General features: G+C 39.5%; 1 protein-coding gene and 4 pseudogenes across 5 annotated transcripts in view; 1 reads left to right on the top strand and 4 right to left on the bottom strand.

Annotated features, from left to right (window-relative positions):
• Positions 1-18,775, top strand: part of sh2d3cb (SH2 domain containing 3Cb) — a 44,800-nt gene that overhangs the window by 18,219 nt on the left and 7,806 nt on the right. For both annotated transcript variants that reach the window (XM_015012820.2, XM_015012821.2), the window contains one exon: positions 258-346. In XM_015012820.2, coding sequence (XP_014868306.2) covers positions 258-346 — 89 coding nt within the window. The remainder of the gene's footprint in view (positions 1-257; positions 347-18,775) is intronic.
• Positions 1,059-3,553, bottom strand: LOC106933534 (UDP-glucuronosyltransferase 2A2 pseudogene; annotated as a pseudogene).
• LOC148157576 (UDP-glucuronosyltransferase 2C1 pseudogene) lies at positions 6,032-8,149 on the bottom strand (annotated as a pseudogene).
• LOC106933535 (UDP-glucuronosyltransferase 2A2 pseudogene) lies at positions 8,813-18,106 on the bottom strand (annotated as a pseudogene). 2 transcript variants are annotated; one of them, XR_015764230.1, is made up of 3 exons: positions 18,034-18,106; positions 10,919-11,030; positions 8,813-10,769 (listed from the first exon to the last, which is right to left on the bottom strand). The product of XR_015764230.1 is annotated as a UDP-glucuronosyltransferase 2A2 pseudogene, transcript variant X1 (transcript). The 2 variants fall into 2 exon arrangements; XR_015764231.1 differs by having other exon boundaries at positions 10,919-11,023; positions 18,034-18,059.
• On the bottom strand, positions 11,758-18,112 carry LOC106933532 (UDP-glucuronosyltransferase 2A2 pseudogene; annotated as a pseudogene). Its single transcript, XR_015764232.1, has 2 exons — positions 18,034-18,112; positions 11,758-13,492 (listed from the first exon to the last, which is right to left on the bottom strand). The product of XR_015764232.1 is annotated as a UDP-glucuronosyltransferase 2A2 pseudogene (transcript).

Below are 18,775 nucleotides of genomic sequence, written 5' to 3'. Positions count from 1 at the left end.
TTTAGTTTAAAATAACATTTAGCTCATGTAAATACTTAGTTTGAGGCTAATATTTAGTTAGCAGAATGATTGTGATCAGAGCTGAATGAGCCAGGGTGCATGGTCATGTCTGCAGTCTGAGCAGAGCCATTATTTGTTTTAGGTTCATTTCATTTGACTTTGGATTACAAAGAAAAATTAAGAACAATAAGAAACTCAAACCGTTTTCCTTTCACTGTTTGCTGCTGTTTGATCTCCGTCATCCCGTCTCCTCACAGCCCGTCCTCCGTTCAACACGGTTCTGGATCTGACTGGAAACACGACAGCCGGGCGCTGAATCCTGCTGCACATCCTCCTCACAGTCACAGTGAGTTCCTGCATTTTCTTTTTGTTTGTTTCCGTCCTCTGATGCCGTATTTATTATGTTACCTCTGAAAATTAAAGGAGTTTTTTTCCAACAACAAAAAAATTAAAGCCAAAAATAGATCATATTTTGATAGTTTTCTCTTTCTTTTGTTATTCTCTGCACTTTTGTTTAAACTTGCTACTGATTAAAATTAAAATTGTAAGAAGAAAATTCATTCTCTCCGTAACTTGACTTGGACACCCCTAATTTAATTCACTAATGTTAACTCTGTAACTCTAAGCCTGGTTTAAAATGGCTATTTTATTTATTTATTTAGTGATTTAATAATAAACTTGGATATGTCACAAAGAGTATAAAGAATGCTGATAATTTACAAAATTGATACAACTGTTGTTTGCTCTGTGGCCTGCAGGTGTCACTAGTGAAGCTATTTAATCCAGGTTTCAATTCTTGGTTTAGCGTTTAAAGCTGAGATCTTCTGCTGTTGTCAATCAGTTTGTTCAAATATAAATACATATATTTGTAATCATATGCCATAAAAGCAATTGCCAAAATGAGATTTAATAATTATAAAGCAAGATGTTTGCTTTAATGATAATTGTTATGATTGAATTTTTTTCTTTTAGACTTTATTAAATCAAACTCATACTTCATTAATTCATACATTAACAGGAACATTTTGTTACTGCAGAGAATAAAAAAACACGTAAGGTTCATTTCTTTATGCAGTTTCTATTGAATAACAAAAATTCTTAAAAACATTCATAATTACCTAAAACATGTCACTTTATTACCACTCCTGCAAACTTCAGGCAATTTTTCCTCTAATTAACCAATAAATTACAAATACAACACCATCTTCCAATAACACCTTTGATTATTCCTGTCATGTAAAACTACCATGTTTTACTTACTTATTCAAATTTATATATCAAAATGACATCTGATGTAGAGCTTCTCTCTTCTTCAATATTAATTTGAAGCTTTTATGTGAATTCTGCACTAAATCAGAGGTTAAGTTGTAATTTCCCCATTTCCCACAAGCCTGAAATGCATCTTTGGTCTTTCAAATGGGATGTTTTAGCCGCACTGGGTCAGACGATGGTTTGTGGGTAGCAGAGGTGTTTGCTAACAAATATAGAGCCATGTGAAATTATCTGAACCTTTTTCAGTTTCAAAATGTATGTTTATAGGTCACCAAAAAGTAAACAGCTCTGCAGGTTTAGTAACCGTCATGCATGGTGATGGAGGTGTGATGATTTGGGTCAAAAGAAAATCCTTTGAAAGGATGAAGCAAAAGTGGAGATGTTTTCCAACAACGCACAGCAGTAAGAAAAAGAAATTAGAATATATATTATACATATTATAAATGCAGAAACATAATTTATATAGGCAGACTTTAGAGAAATGTAGCTTCAACAGAAATCTGTGGTTTTACCATCTTTTCTTTCTGTGACTGAAGAAATTTAGATTGATTTAAAACTTATACTCTGATTGTCCTAAAATAATGATTAAACTAATTTAGGTCAGCTCACTCAGCTACTACACAATCCTATTTGTTTTCATGTACTTCAATCTTTTTGTTGTGATGAAGTGCATGTAAAGATGTTTATGGTCATGAAAATTATTCCTTTTTGGCTTTGCTTGGATGAAATACTCTCCTCCATAAACACTTGACTACAGAAATAAGAACAGTTAAGAGCAGCAGAATAATTACCAACAGGAAAGCCAAAACATCAACAGAGTGGTACTGGATGGTGGACATCTTGTAGGACTCAGTCCTCAGATGAGCCGCTCCTTTGTGCCTCATGACAAACTCGATCCAGAACATGGCTCGGTCCAGAGGTTTCATGGGCTGATCCCTGTGGAGGCTGGACAGCTCCTTCATCTTCTCTCTGTATGAAGGCTCATAGAGAACCTCCTTCAGAGCCTCCAAGAAGATGTCTTTATTTAGTTCTGCAATGTCCAGGACTTTGGCCACCCCTCTTGATGCCATCCTAAAGAAGTTGTCTTGTTGATCGAACATGAGTGGCAAGCCAACCAAGGGAACGCCATGATAGATGGCCTCTTGCATTCCATTGGTGCCTCCATGAGCCACAAACAGTTTGGTTTTGGGATGACCAAGGAGGTCATTTTGGGGTAACCAGTCCAAGATTAGCGTATTGTTGCCAAGGGAGGATGGCTTCTTTCCTTTGTGCCTCCAGATCACTTTCTGGGGAAGCTCAGCAAAAGCAGCAGCAATGTCCTCAGCCATGTCCTCAGGGAGTTTTTCTACCAATGTCCCCAGTGTCATCACAATGACACCATGTTCTCCAGAACTCTGTACAAACTCCTCCAGTTGTTTGGGGAGAGGCTTGGAGGGTTTGCACTGGAATCCTGACATGTAGACGATGTTTGGCATTGTTGGTCGTGGAAACTCAAAGGTGAAGTCGTTTCTCATCAGCCAGATGTCGGCTGATTGGAACAGCTCCATGTAATGTACGTCTCTGCCAAAGTGACGATGGACAAAGGGTTTGTAGTTTGGTTCCACGACATACCAAATTTGGAAACATGTAAAGATGTAGTAGAGGAAGTTCTTGACCCTCTGCATAAAGGTCATCTTATCAATCACCTCTGATCCTGGTACAGGGATGTAGGAGAGAGGGGAAGGTGTAATAGCTTGGTGCCCCTCTCCCTGAATCGTCCATCTGACATTATAGACAAGTGGAAGACCCAAACGGTGACCCAGAAGAACTCCTCCACCAATTGCCGGATCAGTAAGAACCAAATCATATTTGGCATCACGGAGGCTCTGCATTAGTGCTTTGTCCTCAAACATATTTTCAACCATTTGAAGCACTTGCTTACCCAGATGGTAAAAAGTTTGCAATAGATCATACTCCAGGGAAATGCGAGACCAAACTGAAGAACCATGACGTCTCATGTTTATTGTCTTCATGACATACGAGCCAAAGTTCTGCCTGTCGAATCCAGCTGGTGAATTTATGGTGATGGCCTTGTAGTCAGGGGAGTCAGGCTTGATGTACCAGGCGTCTGAAGGTCGCAGCACTGTGACTTCATGGCCTCTGTTGTGAAGCTCTTCGATGATGACGTTCATGTTCACCCAGTGGCTTCCATCAACTGGGAACACCAAGACTTTCCCTCCATTTACCAGGGATGACAAGCAGACCAAGACTGCCAGGGTCAACAGGGTCAGTCGGGTCATCTCTGAAAGAGATTCCGATGGGAGATACAAAGGTGTTAGCATTGAGCATCATAACAAAGGACTTCCACCAACATGAGAGCACTTGTGTATGAGGAACTGAGTTGTCTAATATCGACTTGTGTAAGTATAAGCAACCTTCTAAGGTATGAATGACTTGTAATGGATTAGACTCTAAAGCTGTAGTCTAAATAATGCAATTCTTTTTATTTGCTTCCATGAATTTTAACGTTTTTGCAACTAACACAAAACATCCAAACTGCAAAGATGCCGTCATGTAATTTAAACTGCAATGAGTTTCATTGTTTTCTAACGTTTGTAAGCTCCTTTAAATGCTTTCCAGCCTTCATGCAATGCACTATTTTAACTTGATGCTGGAGGGATTTGTACGGTTTTGGCTATGAAAGTAGTTTGCATGTTGCAGAATTCTTGACCCTATGTGGTGCTATGAAAAAGTATTTTCCACCCCAATGATTTCTTCTGTTAAATGCGTTTTGATCATCACATACTATTTCTAATTATATTTATTATGGAAAAAGCTACTCAAACCAACCTGCCTGTGTGGAAAATTGGAATGGCCCCTTCTGCCAAATAATGAATTAATTGTGACTAAATTGATTGTTTATTTTAGCTTCACCTGATTACTGCTATATCTGCAGAATCTTGGAAAAACTTCAATAGAACATCTCTGACATGAAGTAGGCAAAGAGAGTTCAATGAACATCACATTGTGCCAAGAGTAGATGAGAAAATGGTAATTGTCATTTATAAGTCTGGAAATGGTTACAAAGTTATTTCTAAGGGCATGTTCACACCAGTTTTGTTTAGTCCACTTTAATCCAACTCAAATTTGTTTGCCTAGAAAGTTTGGTTCACCTCTGGAAGCACAATTGAACTCTGATGCGTACCTAAAAAGTGAATTCTGGCTCGCCGACAAACCTTGGTCTCAGTTCGGTTTAAGTGAACTCTGGTGCAGTTTGAATGCATATGTGAACACCAAGTGAACCGGAGTCCGCTCCAAAAGCAGGAAGCAGACTATAGCACAGGGCATTCTGGGTAAATTCAACCAAAATATACACATGAGACTGGTGCTAATGAAAAAAATGGCTCATAGTCTTTTACCAAAGACATAAAGAAAATCCTACAACTGCTAAAATCTGACACCACTCCATTTTTGTTTACATTTTGTGAAGAAGAAAGTTGTGCTCAGTGTCTTCTTCAGAGGTTTTCATATTATTTCCTTCAGTGGGTTTTGGTGCAGCGCCCCTACAGGTGAGAGGGTGAACAGGTAGCTCAAAGGGTTTGGTTCGTTTGACACGGTGCAACGTGAAAGCGAACCACAGCAGCTGAAATGTAACACATGTTGAAATTTGGACCCCAGTTGAACTGAGTCTATCAGGTTCTCTGGAGACTTTAGGGAACCACAGTGAAGAGCCTTCCTAGGAGAGGCAAACCTACCAAAATTACTCCAAGAGCTCATCAGTGACTCAGCCAGTAGGTCACAGAAGAAAATTACATAAAAGCTTCAGAGTCAAAACTCTGACATTTTGACTTAAACTTACAAAGGTATTTTATGCTGTAAAGTATAAAAGCCTGGCTAAATTAAAACAGAAAGTCAAAATCCTTCAGCAAAGATGTAAGTGTTCAATTTCAACTTATCACAGACACTTAATGGGACTTACTCCTGCAAAGGGTGGAACAACCAATTAGGATCAGGGTCAAATACATTTGTACACATGGTCAGGTTGGTTTAGATTGCTTTTTCTCCTTTATAAATTAAATCTTCATTTGAAGGTATTGTAAATATTTCTGATCTAACTAATAACAGAGATAATCTGAGTAAATATAAATGTGGCACAAACAGAAAAAACCTAGAAGAGCGAGTTGTTATTGGAACTGTAAATCAGTGTTCATTGAGATTTGTTGTACCGCATGCAACTTTTTTGGGGATTAGAAGCAATGTTTTTTTTTTTAAATCATCTAATCAGAGGTGTGTACTGTTGAATTACATTTACTGCATTGCTTTTGCTTGAATATGAAAAATCTTTGGCTAGCCGACTCACCTCTGCATCTTAATAGAGGCTTTTACTGCAGCGTTGCTTTGATTGATACACTGAAGAGTTATCCTGGCTAAAATTTGGTATCAAAGTAAAATGTTAACACCTAGTAGACACTGATAAATATTATGATATTTGTCAACTGAACATGTATATGCTGGGTTCTAGGCAGGCATATACATTCAGTTTTGGAGGCTTGGATAGACTTGGGACAAGCTGGGATGTGAGTTTGCAAGAGTTCACTGTGTTTTTCTGCTATCAACATTGTTGAAATTTCAAATGGTAAATGAGATGCTAGGAAGAAAATTCACATAATAAGAGGAAGATTAAAAAGTAAAATTGCTATTTTACTTTTTAATCTTACCTTGTTGCATACACCAGGTGTATGCAACAAGGTTGATATCACTATTTTCAGCCACCATGCAATTTTTGTTTCGTACCTTTATTTTTGATAACATAAGTACTTACACACATTTTTGAACATAAGACAAAAAATCCCAAAGTTTTGAGGTCAGTTTAAAGGTAAAAGATAAAAAGGAGTTACAGAGAACTGTTAACATAGAATCTGGATGTTCATCAGTTTATGAAAGAGTCTTCTAGCTAAGTTTAATTTCTGAAATTATATCAACAATCTCAACTGATTTATATGTTACACATTGGTTTATAAAAAGAGAAAGCTACATCATACTCACAAATACTACGTTTTAAGATGAAAACGTAAAGATGTTTCATACAAAAAGATCCATTTCACCAAACTTGACCAAAGAACTAAGCAATTCTGCAAAGTGAAGTAAATAACCACAAATAATAGAGGATTATGACACTTCTAGAAAAAAGCAGTTTAATGTTGGACATTAGACCTGCATTTAACTTGATATTTCCATTAAAGTTTTTTGTAAACATAAGGCAGTCAGTTGGATAAGATAAGCAACAACAAGCATGGATGTGTAAGGTCAGATTAATTATTCCTTTTTGGCCTTGACTCTGTTGAGTACTCTAGTCCAGAAATACTTGACTACAGAAATAAGAACAGTTAAGAGCAGCAGAACAATTACCAACAGAAGTACCAAACCATCAACAGAGTGGTACTGGATAGTGGACATCTTGTAGGACTCAGTCCTCAGATGGGCCGCTCCTTTGTGCCTCATGACAAACTCGATCCAGAACATGGCTCGGTCCAGAGGTTTCATGGGCTGATCCCTGTGGAGGCTGGACAGCTCCTTCATCTTCTCTCTGTATGAAGGCTCATAGAGAACCTCCTTCAGAGCCTGCAAGAAGATGTATTTATTTACAGTTCCATAGTCCAGGACTTTGGCCACTCCTCTTGATGCCATCCTAAAGAAGTTGTCTGGTTGATCGAACATGAGTGGCAAGCCAACCAAGGGAACACCATGATAGATGGCCTCTTGCATTCCATTGGTGCCTCCATGAGCCACAAACACTTTGGTTTTGGGATGACCAAGGAGGTCATTTTGGGGTAACCAGTCCAAGATTAGGGTATTGTTGCCAAGGGAGGATGGCTTCTTTCCTTTGTGCCTCCAGATCACCTTCTGGGGAAGCTCAGCAAAAGCAGCAGCAATTTCTTCAGTGATGTCCTCAGGGAGTTTTTCTACCAATGTCCCCAGTGTCATCACAATGACACCATGTTCTCCAGAACTCTGTACAAACTCCTCCAGTTGTTTGGGGAGAGGTTTGGAGGGTTTGCACTGGAATCCTGACATGTAGACGATGTTTGGCATTGTTGGTCGTGGAAACTCAAAGGTGAAGTCGTTTCTCATCAGCCAGATGTCGGCTGATTGGAACAGCTCCATGTAATGTACGTCTCTGCCAAAGTGACGATGGACAAATTCTGGGTACAGTGGTTCCACAACGTACCAAAATTGGATACATGTCACAATATAAATGAGGAAGTTTTTGACCCTTTGAATGAATGTCATCCTATCAGTCAACTCGGATCCTGGTATAGGGATGTATGAGAGTGGGGAGGGTGCAATTGTAAAATGCCCCTCAACCTGAATCGTCCATCTGACATTAAAGACAAGTGGAAGACCCAAATGGTAACCCAAAAAAACACCCCCTCCAAATGCAGGATCTGTAAGAATCAGATCAAATTTAGCGTCATGGAGACTCTGCATTAGTGCTTTATCTTCAAAAATCACCTCTGTCATTTGAAGGACCTGCTCATGCATGAGGTATGACTGTGACAGTAGGCTGGAAACTATAGAAAGGTGGGTCCTAAATGAAGATCCCTCTCGCCGTAACTCCAGTGTTCTGTTCACAAATAACCCAAAGCTTTTCTCACTAAAACCAGATGAGGAATTTACAGTAATGGCCTTGTAGTGAAGGGAGTCTGGTTTGATGTGCCAAGAGTCAAAAGGTCGCAGCACTGTGACTTCATGGCCTCTGGCGTGAAGCTCTTCGATGATGATGTTCATGTTGACCCAGTGGCTCCCATCAACTGGGAACACCAAGACTTTTCCTCCATTTACCAGGGATGACGAGCAGAGCAAGACTGCCAGGGTCAGCAGGGTCAGTCGGGTCATCTCTGAAAGAGATCCCGATGAGAGACACAGAGGTGTTAGACCTGACCCTACTAACAAAGCACTGCTGTTAGGTAAACCAATCAACATACAAACGTTTGGACGTAAAACATTTTGATGTTGGATGCTGTCATTTTTTTTTGATAATGAGCAGTCCTAGTGCGAGGTGAGGGACAAAATCCATACCTGTTGGCAACTAATCTATAGGTACAGCTGTCCACAGTAGATGTTTGCAACTATTTGTTTTAGTTAATTGGGAGCTGGGAACCAAAGTCAATAATATCAACAATTACATGTGAGATATTAAGATTTTAGAGATTTTTTTGTTTGATATTTTTGAGGCAATGATGGCTACAGGGGCACTTCAGCTTTTAAAGGTGCTTTTCATGTTTATATCTACAAGTCATATTCTGAATTGATGTTGATCTGTAGAGATCAGTAACCATATAATAAAGCTTTTGGAAACAACTTGCACTAAACTAGGAATGAACAAAAGAGAGTTTTTTGTTTGTTTTATGTATATTTTAGCAAATTGGCAGCCGTGCTTTTGGAAAAGATTTCAGATTTTGTGGCTTCCAGATGTTGTGGAAGTTCACCTGTTTAAGTGGTCAGTCGATACATTGTGTTTTCTACAAGAGAAATGTAACTAATGCGACAACTCACTCAGTATGTTTATCCATTTGTTTAATTGACTTACAGTGAAAAATAATTTCTCATTTTCACATATTTAATTCAGTGGTTTAGAATAATCATAAACAAGCAAAACACTAACAACATTCAGAAATAAGAAATTTCCCTACTCAAAAGCATGATGCTCATCAAAGTTTTTCAGTTATGCACAGTTTTAGATGTACTTTACAAGATGGCATGTGACAAAAAGACTGAGGACTTGGCATCATTTTGACATTTCTTAATCTCATTAGTAAGTTGATTAATATATTACTGGAAATGTTGTACTTTAAGACACTGAAATCTAACATGCATGTTAAACAACTGCACTGTTTGAAATACATTTGTTTCAGTTTGAAAACATTTTCATTATTCTTTTTTAGCTTTACTGCTATAAAACACTCTCTTCCAGAGAAATTTGACGGTTAAAATAAAAACAGTAAAGAGTAGCAGAACTACTGTCAGTAGGAATGCCAAAACATCAATAGAGTGGTACTGGATGGTGGACATCTTGTAGGACTCAGTCCTCAGATGGGCCGCTCCTTTGTGCCTCATGACAAACTCGATCCAGAACATGGCTCGGTCCAGAGGTTTCATGGGCTGATCCCTGTGGAGGCTGGACAGCTCCTTCATCTTCTCTCTGTATGAAGGCTCATAGAGAACCTCCTTCAGAGCCTCCAAGAAGATGTCTTTATTTAGTTCTGCAATGTCCAGGACTTTGGCCACCCCTCTTGATGCCATCCTAAAGAAGTTGTCTGGTTGATCGAACATGAGTGGCAAGCCAACCAAGGGAACACCATGATAGATGGCCTCTTGCAATCCATTGGTGCCTCCATGAGCCACAAACACTTTGGTTTTGGGATGACCAAGGAGGTCATTTTGGGGTAACCAGTCCAAGATTAGGGTATTGTTGCCAAGGGAGGATGGCTTCTTTCCTTTGTGCCTCCAGATCACTTTCTGGGGAAGCTCAGCGAAAGCAGCAGCAATGTCCTCAGCCATGTCGTCAGGGAGTTTTTCTACCAATGTCCCTAGTGTCATCACAATGACACCATGTTCTCCAGAACTCTGTACAAACTCCTCCAGTTGTTTGGGGAGAGGTTTGGAGGGTTTGCACTGGAATCCTGACATGTAGACGATGTTTGGCATTGTTGGTCGTGGAAACTCAAAGGTGAAGTCGTTTCTCATCAACCAGATGTCGGCTGATTGGAACAGCTCCATGTAATGTACGTCTTTGCCAAAGTGACGATGTACAAAGGGTTTGTAGTTTGGATCTGCGATGCACCAAATTTGGAGGTTTACGAAGAAATAATACATTACATTTTGGACCCTCTGGATGAATGTCATTCTATCAGATAGTTCTGACCCAGGTACCGGGATATAAGACAGTGGAGAAGGTGCAATTGCGTAATGCGCTTCACCCTGAATCGTCCATCTGACGTTAAAAACAAGAGGGAGACCCAAACGGTGACCCAGAAGAACACCTCCACCACTTCCAGGGTCAGTTAGAACCAGGTCATATTTGGCATCACGGAGACTCTGCATCAGTTGATTATTTTCAAAAATATTTTCAACCATCTGAAGTCCTTGCTTATGCATCTCATAAAACTGTGTCATGACATCATACTCTAGAGATATCCGAGTCCAGAAAGAAGCACCTTGGCGCCTCATGTTTAGAGTTCTTGTTACATATAGCTCAAAGTTTTCTTTCTCAAAACCTGCAGAAGTGTTAATGGTGATGGCCTTGTAGTGAGGGGAGTCTGGCTTGATGTACCAGGCGTCTGATGGTCGCACCACGGTGACTTCATGGCCTCTGGCGTGAAGCTCTTCTATGATGACGTTCATGTTGACCCAGTGACTTCCATCCAAAGGGAAGACCAAAACTTTCCCTCCATTTACCACGAATGGAAACACTGCCAAGGTCAGCAGGGTCAGTAGGTACATCTCAGAAATAGTTTCTGATGGGAGATACAGAAACATTAGATCGGACCCTCCTAACAAAGGACTTATGATAAAAGTAATCCTTAAAACATGAGAGACAGTGTCCACTACATTAAGCTAATGGACGTATGCAACAACGAACAGTCTTCCTACATCCAGAACTAACCAGAGTTTCTGATGAGTCTTTTGGTTCGGTGTATACTCCAAAGGTCTGTGCTGCTTAAATTTGGTTTCAGACGAAAATGCCAACATCCAGTGGGCACAGGTAATTCTATTTACTCAAAAAAGACAAGAAAACAAGAAACAAGGAGTAAAATAACAAAAAAATGACAAAATTTTAAGAATTATTCTCTTCACTCGGCTATTTATTTAAATGTAAATGTATTGTCACAATTCTTGCAGAGCCTTTGAAGCATTATGGGGCATGTTAATATTTAAGAAGACTTAAATTTCAGATTTGTGGGAGTTAATTTAAGTTTATATTCAGTTGTTTATAAGAGGCAAACATCACATATAGTATTAAAGAGTTAGACTACATAAATGATTTGGGATAAACAAATGAAACTGTTCTGTAGAACCATTTTCAAGATATAAAGATATTCACCAGTTTTCATGTAAGTACTACTACTTGCGGCTTTTTGCTTTTATTGGTCCTCCGCATATATACATGGCAACTTGATGAAATCAAGCTTAAAATTAACTCAAAGTTGATTATTTCATAGAGCAGCCATTTAATGTTTTTTTGCATTTTAAATTATATGCATTAATATTCGGGCAACACTTGTACACTTACACAAATCTGTAAATTTGAGGTGGAGATGTGATGAATGTATAAACACTTAAATATGAATTCAAGCACCATCTGTATAGTTACTCAGGTCAAACAGTGAAGTGAACATCCCACATGATGTTCCCCAAAATATAAATATGTAGAATTATTAGTTTTTGATGGAAATTATTAAAAAAATACTTATTTAATTGATGAATCACACACTATAAAACAAGTCAACATTTACAGGTTTTATTTGTCATTTTTGGATACAGTGGTTAGAAATATTTGGAAACACATTAACAAGTGTTCTGCTTAAAACTGAGAAGCAGCATTTAAGTTTTTACATTTAAAATCAAAATTTTAATTTGTCTTTGCAAAATTTTCTGCTGCAGCAATTTAATCAATTTTTAGTTTACATTCGACTGCATACTCTTGGCCATAAAAAACGTACTGCGGAAATAAGAACAGTAAAGAGCAGCAAAATAATTACCAACAGGAAAGCCAAAACATCAATAGAGTGGTACTGGATGGTGGACATCTTGTAGGACTCAGTCCTCAGATGAGCCGCTCCTTTGTGCCTCATGACAAACTCGATCCAGAACATGGCTCGGTCCAGAGGTTTCATGGGCTGATCCCTGTGGAAGCTGGACAGCTCCTTCATCTTCTCTCTGTATGAAGGCTCATAGAGAACCTCCTTCAGAGCCTCCAAGAAGATGTCTTTATTTAGTTCTGCAATGTCCAGGACTTTGGCCACCCCTCTTGATGCCATCCTAAAGAAGTTGTCTGGTTGATCGAACATGAGTGGCAAGCCAACCAAGGGAACGCCATGATAGATGGCCTCTTGCAATCCATTGGTGCCTCCATGAGCCACAAACACTTTGGTTTTGGGATGACCAAGGAGGTCATTTTGGGGTAACCAGTCCAAGATTAGGGTATTGTTGCCAAGGGAGGATGGCTTCTTTCCTTTGTGCCTCCAGATCACCTTCTGGGGAAGCTCAGCAAAAGCAGCAGCAATGTCCTCAGCCATGTCCTCAGGGAGTTTTTCTACCAATGTCCCTAGTGTCATCACAATGACACCATGTTCTCCAGAACTCTGTACAAACTCCTCCAGTTGTTTGGGGAGAGGTTTGGAGGGTTTGCACTGGAATCCTGACATGTAGATGATGTTTGGCATTGTTGGTCGTGGAAACTCAAAGGTGAAGTCGTTTCTCATCAGCCAGATGTCGGCTGATTGGAACAGCTCCATGTAATGTACGGCTTTGCCAAAGTGACGATGGACAAAGGGTTTGTAGTTTGGATCTATCATAAACCAAATATGGGTACGTTCTAGGATATAAATAATGATGTTCCTGACCCTCTGCATAAATGTCATTCTATCAGTCAGCATTGACCCTGTTGTGGGGATATAAGAAAGTGGGGAAGGTGTAATAGCTTGATGCCCCTCTCCCTGAATCGTCCATCTAACATTATAGACAAGTGGGAGACCCAAACGGTGACCCAGAAGAACTCCTCCACCAATTGCAGGATCAGTAAGAACCAAATCATATTTAGCATCATGGAGGCTCTGCATTAGTGCTTCGTCCTCAAAAATCTGTTCAACCATTTGAAGCGCATGAATATGCATCTGATAGAACTGCGTGAGGAGATCATACTCCAAAGACATGCGGCTCCACAATGAAGAACTTTGGCGTCGCATGTTTAGGGTTCTTGTTACATATGAGCCGAAGCTTTTTGGATCAAAACCTGCTGTAATATTTATACGAATGGACTTGTAGTAGGGGGAGTCTGGCTTGATATACCAGGAATTTGATGGCCACACCATGGTAACTTCATGGCCTCTAGCGTAAAGCTCTTCTACGATGACGATCATGTTGACCCAGTGACTTCCATCCAAAGGGAAGACCAAGACTTTCCCTCCGTTTACCATGGATGACACTGCCAGTGTCAGCAGGATCAGCCGATACATTTCTGAAAGAATGTCAAGAAATGTCATGATATTAGATATCTCCAGGAGTTCCTCCTGAACCCTTTTGGACCACATTCGTATTTGGCTACGTTCACACTGCAGGCCTTAATGTTCAATTTAAATGTTTGTGTGTGGTCATTTTCAAACATATGTGATCTGTATGTGAGCTCCCATGTGAGTGCCGCAGCAGTGAATTCAATGATGTCACATAGCAAGGTTTCTTGACGTATAGGTTGGATGGATGAGACCTGGTCATACAGACTCAGGTCACATTTGAAATGATACATATTGGATGGAGTGAGTCATGTTTGCAAAAATCTGATCTGTGTTGTGCAGACTGTCATGAAAAGATCAGATCCAGGTCGCATGAGGACAAGAAAATCTGATTTGGGTCATTTCGGGCTGCAGTGTGAATGTAGCTTATGTTATATTCAGAACCTGAAATTACAGGTAAGGCTCCAACATACTCAGGCGTACAGTGTGTATTCTGTGAGCTGCACGGACTCTGCGGACAGCTAAGATTTCATAGTCAGGCGTTCTGATTTCCCACATTTATCTTGTGATAAATACTTTCATTTCCCACAATTCCATTTAGTAGTTCTTCATCCTTACCCATGGTCATTTCCTCAGATGTATTTTTCATCCTATGAAAAATGTGATTAGATTTTCATTCTATGAAAAATACATATATGATCATTGTATGATCATTGATCATACAAGTTTCTGTATTTTCCAATCTCTTCCATCAAAACTGTCTTCAAAATGTTAATCAATTTTGTCCTCAAGATGGCGCTACTCTCAACTTTATCAGCTCAGTGTCTCATACAAGACAATTTGATGTAAACTTGAAGTTTTTAAAATTATGGCTGGGTGATATGTTTTCAAAACAAAATCTCCTATTTTTTTATACCAATTTCAATTCATGATTTTTATAGATTTTCTTTGTCCTTTATAAAAATAACAGAAAATATCTTCAAACACTGGCTGTTCAATAATTCCTTCTGTGAGTCGATCTGAGTTCAGAGTTGAAATAAGCATAAGCTCGAAAACATGCCTGTAAAACAAGATTGTAGTTCTTGTGTGGGATAACATCTCTGGAAACCCAGAAATCCAGATTTCTGGGTTTCCAGAAATCTGGATTTCTGGAAACCCAGAAATCTTCAAAAATCTTCAAAATCTTCAAAAATAGAACATCTGATTAATTGATTTATTGCCCAACCCTTGTTAAAACTAACCTTTGCATGAATATATTTGGAGGATGTTTGCTTTGAGTCTGCCTCGAGTTTGTTGGAGCCTTTACAGTAACATCTTTAAAATAAAGATCCATAGGGGTTTTAATGTTTGGGGAATGACAAATTATCCATAAAACATTTATAAATTAGGTTTAAGTTTTACATCTAGTGAGTTAATGATTTTGTATACCATTGTTCCAACAGTGCTGTTTAAACTTGACATTAATGGTTGCATGAAATTTGCTTAATTTCATTGATATAATAATAACTGATATTTTAATCAAAACAGGAGTTAAATCTTGCTAATGCTACTTTGACCTAGCTTATTGCTGGGTAGCAAACAAACTTTGTTCTGTTTGATTCATGCTAGAGTTCCTGAACTTTGTGCAGAGCTTAAAATAAACATTTAGAGGCATTTTAGCATTTTGAGTATGAGACTTTGAACGGATTTTATTGGCGCTTATTGAGCAACCAATTACTGCACTGCAGTCAGTCCTTTGCAAAATGAATACAGCACAAATGATCATAAATATATGATGTATGAAGAGACATCAAACAAATTATTCTTTTTCATCCTGGAGAGACTTTGGCTCATGGACATGGAAACTTAAGGTTGTCACTGCATGGCAGCTAATCTGACTAAAGGTTGATTAGCTTTACTAATGGAGTCTTCAACATAACTTGCTCATAAATAATTAGCTCAGCCTAAAGAACAGCTTTTATTCTGATTTCTGTAATAGTTATTTTTTTGCATTGAGTTGCACTGCATTAAATGTTAGTTAACAAGGTTCCCTGTTACATTGTACAGAACATATTATAAACCGACAAAGTGCTGTGGTGTGTTTCCCTTGGTTATGGTCATTTAACACCATTTGAAGCAAAAGTACAAGAGCAATTTGAGATTCTTGCAATACATTAGTCATTAATTAATTAATAATTATTATTTAAAGCAGAAATAGAGGATCGATTTGGGAGCATTTGATTAGGAGCTAGAAATTCAACTTGGCATCAGATGTAATGTTAGAGTTCATTCCCACCGTCCTGGTCGAGTCCACTTTAATCCAACTGCAGTCCATTTGTCTAGAAAGTCCAGTTCGTTTGGGAAGGAGTGATCAAACTCTGATGTGAACCAAAAAATCAAACTCTGGTCCGTCTACAAACCTCCGTCTTGGTTTGTTTGAAGTGTACTCTGGTATGGTTTGAATAAATATGTGAACGCCAACAGGACCGGAGCCTGAGCCAGGAGCAGGAAGTGGACTAAAGTGCAGGGTATTCTGGGTAAATACAGCCAAAACAAACATGTGAGTCTCGTGTTAGCTGGGGAAACACCTTTTACCACAAACAGAAAGACAAGATAAATCCTCCAATCGCTAAAATCTGACGCCACTCCATGTGTGTTTCCATTTTGTGAAGCATTAAGTTGCACTCAGCGTCTTCAGAGTTTTTGTGTTGTTTCCTTCAGTGGTTCGTGGTGCAGCGCCCCCACAGGCCAGGGGGGGAACAGGTTGTTCAAAGGGTTTGTGTTTGTCTCAGTGCAGTGAGAAAGACAATCACAGCAGCTGAAAATGGAACAAATGTTGCAACTTTGGTTCCCACTCGAACAGAATCTACCAGACTATCAGGTGTGAAAACAGCTTTAAGACCACAAGACACTGAGGTACAGGAAAGAAAAATATAATTTATTGCTTAAAGCTGAAGGAGGTAACTTTTATAGAAAAAAAAATCATGTATTTGTTGAAACTGTCACTATCTCAAGACAGTATGGTATGAGACAGAATCTGTGAAAAAATGGTGCTGCCCTGCCCTCTCCCAATTCTAACTAGAAACAACCAATCAGGCCGGGAGGCTGGTCTTAGCGCTGTCAATCATGCCGGTGTGCACGCCTTTCCCTCCCCTCTTGCTCTTTGCTACGATACAGTGTCTCCCCATCAGCAGTCTGCCAGGAACGCTAACGGTAATTAGCATGGTCACCAGTGATGGTGGAGAAATGTTTTTCCTGTAACAGTAAGTTGTTAATCTGCCATTAGCACATTTAGCAGCGAGCACATGAAGTTGATTGACAGCGCTAAGCCCCACCTCCTGGATCTGATTGGTTGTGTGTGGTGCATTTCTTCAGACTGTCACATAGGGAGGAGGTGGAGGAGATTCATCTTTTCACAGATTATCTGTCTGATAAACTGTCAAAACATGGTGATAGTTTCAACAAATATGGAAAAAAACGTATTTTTTATAAACTGCAGCTTTAAAGCATGCAATGAGTAGATATTTAGATTTTTGCTTGTTTTATTAAAGAGCTGCTGTAGAAGTTAGCAAACATGTCTGCTGTGATAATCTGTATTTAGATATAATATGTGATCAATATTCAACACCAACAATTTAACACGTGGATGAACACAATGTTATGTTTGTGTTTATCAAAGAAATGTTTGCTCATTTCTAGATGTTTCGTGTTTTGTCCTGATTTGGACCTTTGAACATGCAGTTTAAGGACCTCTTCACCAGAGCAAATACTTTGAGTAAGCATGTCCAGAACCAACGATTCTCAGAACAGAAAAACTCACTGCAAAGCTTTTTTGTTGTTGTTGTTGAAGGTTTTCAGAAGGCTGAGGCCGTTTTCCAGGCTTTACAAAAGTCCAGATCCTGTGCAGTAATAGTTTCCTGAGCTCACAGCAACAATGGTGAAATTCCTCTAGGTCTCAGGGGGTTTACAGTTATTTAGTTACAGAAGTTTCTCTCAGGTTTCACAGCTTTGTGTTTGTGTGCAGGTGTTGCCCGGTAACTAAACCCGAGAAATAAAACCTTGAAAAGGATAAAAAGTCACCTTTTGTGTTAAAAAGGACAAAGTTGAAAAGGTTTAGGATGTGTTATTCAGAAGTACAGCTGCTTGGTTTTGCATCAGAATGGGTTAGGATTGTTTAAGTTTTCATAAGCGACTTGAATTTCTTTCATGGAAAATCATAAAAACAAAAAACTGTGTAAGTCATGCAGAGGTTAAGGTTTAGGAAGCTTCACAGCATGAAGTAAACAGCAGAATCACATGGAAGAACATTCTGCAAACCAGAACCAGACTTCATTCAGGAATCTGTGCAGAAACACTTAATGTTCTAACTGAGATGTTCTTTACAGTGAGCTTACGCAACACTCTCATGTTCAATCTTGCTGCTTCATGCAGAAAACATCTGGAAATCACCAATCTGACTGAGACCACATCCACTCTGAGCTTATTCACAAAGAATCACAAGAAAACACAAAGCATCTGCACTGAAGCATCACTTTTCAGGGATTTCTCTCATCTTAATGGAAAAACTCACCGGGAGCGATGCAGCCTGCAGATCTTTCTTGAACCAACCTGAACTCGCAGTCTGTGCTTCCAGTCTCCCTCAGAGCAAAGGCTGGAATGACTGCCAGTTCCGACAGGCAGAGGAGGTTGGTGGGTGTTGGGAGTGAGCAAACTGGGCTGAAGTTCAGCCTGTGAGAAGTTTACAGCAGCAGGAAGTGCTCTGGTGAAATAAATGTAGTAATGAAACAACATCGACCTGTGGCTGAGGGTTCAGGTGGTGCAAAGTTACTGTAAAACACCATAAAACAGGGATCAGCAACTCCAGAGTGCTACTGTCCTGCAGCTTTTGAACGCATTCCTGCTCCTAGACGCATGAATCAAATGGATAACTGCCAATGAGGTCATTCAGACTTTTCATCCAGGTGTTGCAGCAGAAAAGTTACATGGTTAGGGTTAGTTGTTGTGTTTCCATTACAAATGTTTTGTTAATCTTCCCCCCACCCATTTTCTTTACACCCTTGTCCCTTACTGGGGTCAGGAGGGTTGCTGGTGCCTCTCCAGCTAACGTTCCGGGCGAGAGGCGGGGTCACCCTGGACAGGTTGCCAGTCTGTCGCAGGGCAACACAGAGACACACAACCATGCACACACACACACTCACACCTAGGGGCAGTTTGGAGAGGCCAATTAACCTGACAGTCACATATTTTTGGACAGTGGGAGGAAACCGGAGTAACCAGAGAAAACCCACGCACGCACAGGGAGAACATGCAAA

This window comes from Poecilia mexicana, unplaced genomic scaffold (assembly GCF_051168715.1).
Source record: "Poecilia mexicana isolate PSO_F unplaced genomic scaffold, ASM5116871v1 scaffold_9, whole genome shotgun sequence".
NCBI lineage: Eukaryota > Metazoa > Chordata > Actinopteri > Cyprinodontiformes > Poeciliidae > Poecilia > Poecilia mexicana.
This window is presented reverse-complemented; position numbering and strand designations above follow the sequence as displayed.